At 41.1% G+C, this 8,466-nt stretch overlaps 1 protein-coding gene across 1 annotated transcript; it reads right to left on the bottom strand.

Moving 5' to 3' along the window:
- Positions 1 to 3,432: 3,432 nt before the first annotated feature.
- On the bottom strand, positions 3,433 to 4,530 carry LOC306932476 (gap junction delta-2 protein; the record flags this gene model as incomplete). Its single annotated transcript, XM_079514305.1, has 1 exon — positions 3,433 to 4,530. One exon carries the CDS (start codon positions 4,528 to 4,530, stop codon positions 3,433 to 3,435), a length of 1,098 nt encoding a protein of 365 aa, XP_079370431.1.
- Between the last annotated feature and the right edge of the window lie 3,936 nt (positions 4,531 to 8,466).

Below are 8,466 nucleotides of genomic sequence, written 5' to 3'. Positions count from 1 at the left end.
CTGTTTGTGTGAACACAAATGCGATGATTTGATTGGCTGATCACCCCATAGCGATGATTTGATTGGCTGAGCAAAGTCATATTGAGGATAAAGGCACAAATATCAAGTTGCAGCCGCGTGCGAGCGTCATTTCCATCCACCAGCTGTTTAAAAACCCGGAAGAGACGCCTGCGTCTATAGGCGTTTCTTGACGCTTAGTGTGAAGTGTGCTTACACCCAAAAAGTGAGGGCAGAAAACTGAACACGCCAAAAGTGATTGGCCGGAATGACATTTGTGATGATTTGATTGGCTGAGCACGGAATGATGTGTTGTATGATGGTGTATGATGATAAGAGTGCCCCTCACTTCACACAAGTGTGATTTTTGTTCCCTATCTGACACGGAGGTTTCAAGTGACCAATTCACCCCAGCTAATAGCACCTAAGAAGCAGTGCTCTCCCACCACACTGCCTACAGTATATGTCCGTAGGGACCTTAAACGCGTATTCATCAAGTCATAACACATGCACTTTAGGCCCTATGTGTGTCCTTTATAACGTAGTGTATACGTACAGGTCATGTCTACAAACATGACCTGTACTTGACAGTGGACAAGCGCCTCTGAGACCTTATAGTGTCAACCCCTGGATTTTCTGAGAGTATAGGCCTACTTTTTTTTCCCTCGTCTACATATGACGTAAATGTTCCTGTCATTGTCAATGGCATTTAATGTTTGTGTAGCCACAAATTTACGTCATATTTCAGGCACATATGACGTAAATTCTTTTTTCATTGTCAATGGCAAATGTGAGACGTGACGGGACGAAAAGCTATAGGAGGGGCTAGCGACCCTCAATAATATCATTATGTATTGATATCTAATCTTATCGCTGGAAGACAGCATATTACACAAACGTTAAATTCCCATTGACAGGGGCGCCCGCTGGCCAAGTGGTCCTGCAGGCGCATGTCATATACAGGCTTTGGCCTGACGGCACGTTGTGTGTTCGGCCTTTGCTGCGTGTCTCTCCCCTTCTCTCTCTCCCTCTTTCCTGTCTATCTTCACTTGATACTATTTTTTTTTTTTAAAGGCAGAAAAGCCAAAAACACATGTCATATGTGGACGAGCAAATGAGTATTTGTGTCTTACACAAACATTACCTTCCTATTGACAATGAATGGAGAATTTAAACATCATATGTGGACGAGCAAATCGTCTATTTACGTCCTACACAAATTCCCATTCACAATAAAAGGAGAATTATGTCATAATTATTGTGTCATTCATCTGCGACAGCATTGTTATAGTAGTTTTTCCTTTCGGCAAACCAGCTCAAGTATTGTGGGATTGGCAGAGCTTGGCTAGTGACCATCACATTATGCATTATGGGACAAAATAAATGCACTCGGTGTAATAATGATCACTGTACATTCGGAGAGACCACTACAAAATGGCATAATCATGGAAAAGCCAGTTTTCATAAGGTGGCACACCTGTGTCCTGTTCCAGTTCATTTTCCCATAGCATTGTTTGATTGGCTCACCACCAGATTTGAACTGGAAACAGTTATGAAGGTGTAATGTAATGTCTAATGTCTGTTTCCAGTTCAAACCTGATGCTGAGCCAATAATGAAACAAAGCTATATGGGCCTTGCAGGGCCGATATTGGAAGCCAGTCATAGGATAATTGTCTCTCGAGGATACATATTCGTAATATCGAGTTATATTGTGGCACGATATATTGTGAGACCCCTACAGGATGATGGCATTTTAAGATTTATTTTTTATTTTTTTAAATTTGTACCTGGGGTTCTCTATCGATTTTACCATTCAATCTCCTATGAACCGTCTGCAATTCCACCCAGTCTTGTTTTTGGCTCTATTTTAGTTTTAGTCATATAGTCTCTTGAATAGTTACTTAGTTTTTGTCACATTTTAGTCACCTGGAATGTATTAGTGTTAGTCTAGTTTTAGACGACTAAATGTCATAAGATTTTAGTCGACTAAATCTACAGGTGATTTAGTCGACTAAAATGTGTTTTGGCGGGCCTTGATGCTGTCATAATGGCTGATTTTACACTTCTACAAGCTCACAACGCGTCGCGCCGCGACGCGTTGTGAGCTTGTAGATCGGCTATTTTCAGCATGCAACCAAGTGCAAAATGACTTGTCTTTTACTTATAATGGATCTCTTGTCCACTAGTCCCTTCCTAACATTTTACTCTAGTTTTTATCTGTTGACGAAATTGTCAACATATTTAGTCTTAGTTTTAGTCATCATAGCTTAGTTTTCATTTAGTTTCCATGTAGTTTTCGTCAGTGAAAAAAGGTAGTCGACGAACATTTTTCGTCTTGGTTTTAGTCGACGAAAACAACACTGATTCCACCACTGTGCACGATTGAAGTTGAACACCAATAATCTTGCACCAGCATCTACTGCTTTTAGCCTGTAGCCTGTACCTCCTCTACTGCCACTGCACTGTTACTGCACAGTTAGTATGACATATTTAATTGTGTACCTCAACCAATGTCAGCAAGGCAATCCCTTCATAATATTTGGCCAATAAATATGATTCAGCATCACTATTGGTTACTAAACCTTCGAAACATACAACAATATATCTAAGATTGAATGCTTATAGGGAAATCAGAAGGTTTCCCTCCGGCCCAGCCCAGTAAGTGTCTCCGAGCAAGACACAAAACCCCAAACTGCTCCCATTGAGTGCTCATCATGACCTTCTTCATGAGCTGGATGAAGCTGGAATTGAATTTCCCCAGCAGGATTAATAAACTACAAAGAAGATCTGAGTATAAACTGCAAGCTAATAGTAATAAGGAGTCCATATTGAGAAATGGGGTGGAGCATTGTATTTAAAATTTATTCCAATACTTCTACAAGCACTGGCAGCATATAGAGAGACACATGGAAATCTGTTCCAGCAAAATACAGGTGAACAAAACATCATTCTGAAAGGAAAATCACTGATTGTCAAGACCTAAAAAGCGTTTGGAAATCTAAAAGCAGAGGGTGTTTTAAAATCCTTACAATGGTCATGGAAGATGAAAAGTGTTTCACATGCAAGGTAACATACAACTCCTCCAACAAAAAAATTATGTCAAGTTGATTTAACAAATATTCACAGCAAAAAAAGAAAGAAAAAGAAAACACTTCCTTTTTCACAGCACCCTGATGGTCAGTAAGCTGCATCTGGTGAGGTTTTGTAAAGCATTGTCCATGTTTAAGTTTAAAAAGAAAAATCCATAAACTCTCTTGAAATGTTTCTAAATAAAAGGGCTTTGTCTAGATTTACAATTTTGGGATATAAATCATAGCCACAATAATGATAATTATTGTGTCACAACTGAAAAAATAAAAACTCCCCATGCACTCTGCCAGTCTTTCCTTACAAGTTATTCCGTTTCACACAAAATGCTAAATGCTCCTTGTTTTTTATAGCCAAGACTTCTTCGTCCGTCCTAGCTTGGCCATGTTGGCCAACTTGACCTTCACTTTGTCTCGCTCCTCTGGGTTCCTCTTGGAGGTGCATTCCACAGTAGAGTCTGTCTGGAAGGAGATAGCTGGTGCATGAGTGAGCAGACCTCCAACCTTCTCCTGGGCTATGGGAGCTGGGGTCTGTAGAACCAGCCTTCCCCTCAGGGAGTGCTTTAGCTGCAGCAGCAGGGGGTTGTGGTCTGAATACAGTTCCACCCTATCCCTCTTAGGACTGCAACAGGCTGAGCAGAGGATGCGAAAGATGTAGACCCAGCCCAGGTAATGGAGCTCTGCGATGTTGAGCACGAAGCAGCCCAAGCTAATACTGAACATGAAGTTTAGGAAAATGGTCTTCTCGGTGGCACGTGACACAAAGCAATCTGTACGAGTAGGACAGGGATAGGTCTCACAACGGTACAAGTGAGGTACCTCGAATCCAAACAAGTAGTACTGGCCAACCAGGAAGGTGATCTCCATGACAGAGCGCAATAACACATGAAGGATATAGATGAGCAGCACCTGGCTGGACAGCTGGGTAGGATCCTCCCCTACCTCGCCATAGTCCTCCTCCAGGAGGCTTTGTTCCACTCCATCTTCCTGGGCCTCCCAATCTTCCCGGTACTCGGGACAGTAGGTGGGCATGCCAACCTGAAGGGCCTCCATACACCCATCTCTACCCAACTGCGCAAAGCACTTTCTGGTGGGCCTCTGGGCCAGCACCTGCCCCCTCTGGACTTCCAGCTTCTCATCTTTGGCAATCTTGTGCAGAACGTAAACAATGTAGAAGATTGAAGGGGTGGAGACTAGCACAATCTGAAAGACCCAGAAGCGGAGGTGCGACACAGGAGCAAAAGTGTCATAGCAGACGTTATTGCATCCAGGCTGCTGGGTGTTACAGGTGAACTTGGACTGCTCATCGCTGTAGACTGCATCGCCCACCAAGGTCACCAGCAGGATGCGGAAGATGAGAAGCATGGTCAGCCAGATCTTCCCTATCACTGTGGAGTGGTTCTGCACCTCAGACAGGAAACGGCCAAGAATGGACCAGTCTCCCATGGCTTAACCTGAATAAATAAGATATTGATGGAGACATAAGTGCTCTGGTTAAGGATTAAGTGACCTGGGTTTCATTTTACTATCTTCTTATGTACAGAGCAAAGCAATAATTTGTATCTGGTAACATTAACAATATTAACTAGAACGTGCGGGTAACATATTACGGTACTTGTTGTTCCTTATACAATTCAGTCCTGATCTTTCTTAGTTCCCTAAACTAAATGCATAGATAAGATGTATCCTTAAATCGGGCAGCAAGTAAGCTGTATGGCAAGCTAATAAAATAATTAGAGAATGAAAGGTCAACTCACCCCAATGTAATCTTTGATTTTCCAATGCAAATGTGGAGGAGGACTTTGCCATGCAATCTGCATGGCTAATTTTAATATTGTTGCAGCTTGATGGATGAAATTAACCCTGCTGAGCGCAGTGTGGGAGAATAGGCTGACCACACATATTCAACCAGTCTATCTGAAACTAGCATTGTACTATAGCGTTACAAAGGCAGGCAATGTACAGTGCAACAAAGATTTAAAAACACAATGAGGGGGCACCTATTCTGAACAGCCGGGAATGGTCAAACAAAAACAGTTGGGAACCAGCTGGAAGAGGGACACAATGCAGGTTTATGCAAGGGTTCCGTGGCTAGCCGGTTTGAAAAGTAAGACAGTGACTTAGAGAGAAATAAAACAATCCATATCTTGTACTTTTTCCTGGTAATGCCTCAAAAATCGTCCCATCAAACTGGACAGTTTGTAAGCACAACCACTTTCTGCTGGACGCTCTCAGTCTGCTCTCAGGTCCTCAGTCTGCGGTCAGTAATAACTTGCAGTCAGTAATAACTTGTTTCAAACTATTTTGTCCATGGGTGTTCCAGTCCCAGCGTGATCACAGTCTTGTCCTCGCAAAATCGTATACATATCATCCTCTGCAGACAATCAACATTGGTAGAGAATAGATGGCAGGAGAATAAGGTACATCCAGGAATCCAATCCGAGTCCAGAAATAGAACTGTACAGTTACTACCGTATGTATCCAACAAGAATATATCCAGAGTGATCTCATCAGGTCCTTTGAGTGTCCTCCCTCCCTCCCTTGGATGATTGTTATTGTTAATAGAAACAACAGTATCTATCTTCAACTGAATGTGATCCACCGTTTGATCTGTGGTCCCCCACTCTGCCACTAGAGTTGAGAGCACTGACATATGACCATTGCCCTGTAGTTTGTTAGGCCCGGGCATTCTATTGTCATTCTATGGATGGAGTGAAAGGCTGGATTAGTTCAGTGTGCAAGGTCATAAACAGCACAGCTGGGACAGCCAGACGCAATCTGCACCTTAACGGCCCAACAGGCAAGCCATCTGAATTTTTTATATTTATATGGCCTGCAGAAATCCAACATGGTAAGACTTAGGTATTGAATGTGCTGTGTCCATATATATGGTAATTTGGTTAGGACATGTCCATATCTATGCGATTGTGACCACACAATAATTGCATTGTTATTTTGATCAGGGGTTCAGGCTGGTCAGGTTGACATAATTTATTGTCTTTTTTTCTATCCACAATCATTTCCTGTGACTGCTACCACATGAAATGGTTATAGCCTCTTAATGTGGGAAGCCATACACTAATATATTTGTTTTATATATATATGTTTTCTCAATCTTATAAGCCAAACAATTTAGATGCAAGTGAATTGAAACATTGTAACACAAAAAAGCTGATGCCAACAATAACTGTCCAGATGAGGGTGCTATAATTAAAGGATGAAGTTGAACATTTTGAAAGGCTATTTCTTATGCTCTTCAGATTTGCCTCTTGAACAATCAGTGTCTAGTACTGTCTACCATAATGGATTTGAATATTATAAATATATATATATATTTTTTTTCCCCCTGACATAACATATTGCATACAATTTATCTAACATTGCACCAGTCTGAGATACCAGCTCTTTAAACTTTATTTCCAGTGGTCATAAGGATTTCTTTCTTCCTTTATTTCTTTTTACAAATGGCATTTTCATTTCAAAATGCTATTTCTATCTTGTGTTTATTGATTGATTGATTGATTGAAGTATTTATTAACAGTTTGCAGAATGGGTGCATTTCATGAAAGCACAACTCAATAGTGCGTGTGTGTGTGTGTGTGTGTGTGTGTGTGTGTGTGTGTGTGTGTGTGTGTGTGTGTGTGTGTGTGTGTGTGTGTGTGTGTGCGTGCGTGCGTGTGTGCGTGCGTGCGGGTGTGTTCGTCCGTCCGTCCGTCCGTCCGTCTGTGTACAGCTAATCTCCTGTACCGTTAACCCGGTTGATGCCAAACTTTGCACACACACTTCCTGGATGACAACGATGAACCTCTGCCCCAAATTGTCCAGAACGGCCTGTTATAGCGCCACCGAGGCAGCTTTTCACATTTTTACCTATAAAGGTGGTAAAAACCCGAAAACGCGTCCAGTGTGCAGGAACCTTAACTGCACCGATCTGTTGTATGCACTCCCCTAGAGGACAAACCTTTGACCTGCATTTTTCACATCATGCCCTTTATAGCTCCAGATTCTGTCCAAAAATTCCCGCAAAAACGTTACACAGTATCTCTATAGTCATGTGCTCAAGATGCATCTGTCCGATATTTCATATTCCTTCCTAATTGGCTAACATTGGCTTCCAAAGTTTGCAGGATTGGCCCGTTTTGAACAAAAAGCCATGAACGCAGCGTGCAATTTACGTGAAAATGTTCACGCACTTTCCTACTAGGTTGAGGAATAAATCCCACCCTTTTCACATTGGCTTGTTATAGCGCCACCAACAGGTGGAGCTTTGCAAAACACATTTTGGGGGAAAAAATGCCTCATATCATCCAATTCCCATCAAAGGCGTAAGAAGAAATGGCACCCATTTCACATTGGCCTATTAGAGCTCCACCAAAGCAACAATAACAAGCCACAATAAGCCTGGTGGAGCCCCAAGGGGGCACAGGTTTCTATAGTTATGATTGATTTACGAGGATAAAGATCCCCATAACAATATCATAATTGAGGCCACAAGATCAATGTAGATTAGAACCTATGAACTGATATGCAGAGGCAGAGTTGATGTTAAATATATTATAGTGGTGTAAAGTAAACTAAGTACTGTACATTTATTAAGTATTTGTACTTAAGTACAATTTTGAGGTATTTGTACTTTACTTGAGTATTTCCAATTTCCAATAGCCTACTTTTACTTCTACTCCACTACATCTCAGATCCAAATAGTGTACTTTTACTCCACTACATTTATTTGAAATGCAGGTTTAGTTACTATAGATACTTTGTAGATTTGGATTATTATTACAAAACATTAGCCACTTCAGCACTATTTTGGCCATTAGAAAATAGCCAATCTACAAGCTAACAATGTGTTGATCGGCTATTTAAAAACAATATATGAAAACTTGAAATGGGTCAGTATGCACTGTTGTTGTTGTTAGTTGATATTATTAATTTGTGCAATAAAATAAATAAGTTAATATAAATAGAGACTGGAAAATTAATTAAAAAAAAATACTGTAGGCCTATATGAATGAAGGTAAGAGGTATTGCATTGTAATGTTTTTTATTTACACTTCAAACACTGATATGAGAGATTTTCCCATTTGTCAGGAAGTTATTCGACACTCCAAGCTTATCCTACCAGCAGTAATAGAGACCAGACTACTATGTACAGGCTACTGATTCTTTCCGTTTTCATAAATATCGTGACATAAATGAAATGAAATGAAATCTATATTTACCCAGGGTATCTGGGCTAAGCTCAAGAACTTGTTTCCAGCCAGGCCCTGCTCATAGAACACATTTCATCGTAGTGGTTGATGCCTTGTTCAAGGGCATTTCAGCGGTGGTAATTTTAACGTGTCGGACGGCTGAGTCGAACTGGGAACCTTCCGGTATCTA

The sequence above is a fragment of the Electrona antarctica genome (assembly GCF_951216825.1).
Source record: "Electrona antarctica genome assembly, chromosome: 11".
Taxonomy (NCBI): domain Eukaryota; kingdom Metazoa; phylum Chordata; class Actinopteri; order Myctophiformes; family Myctophidae; genus Electrona; species Electrona antarctica.
This window is presented reverse-complemented; position numbering and strand designations above follow the sequence as displayed.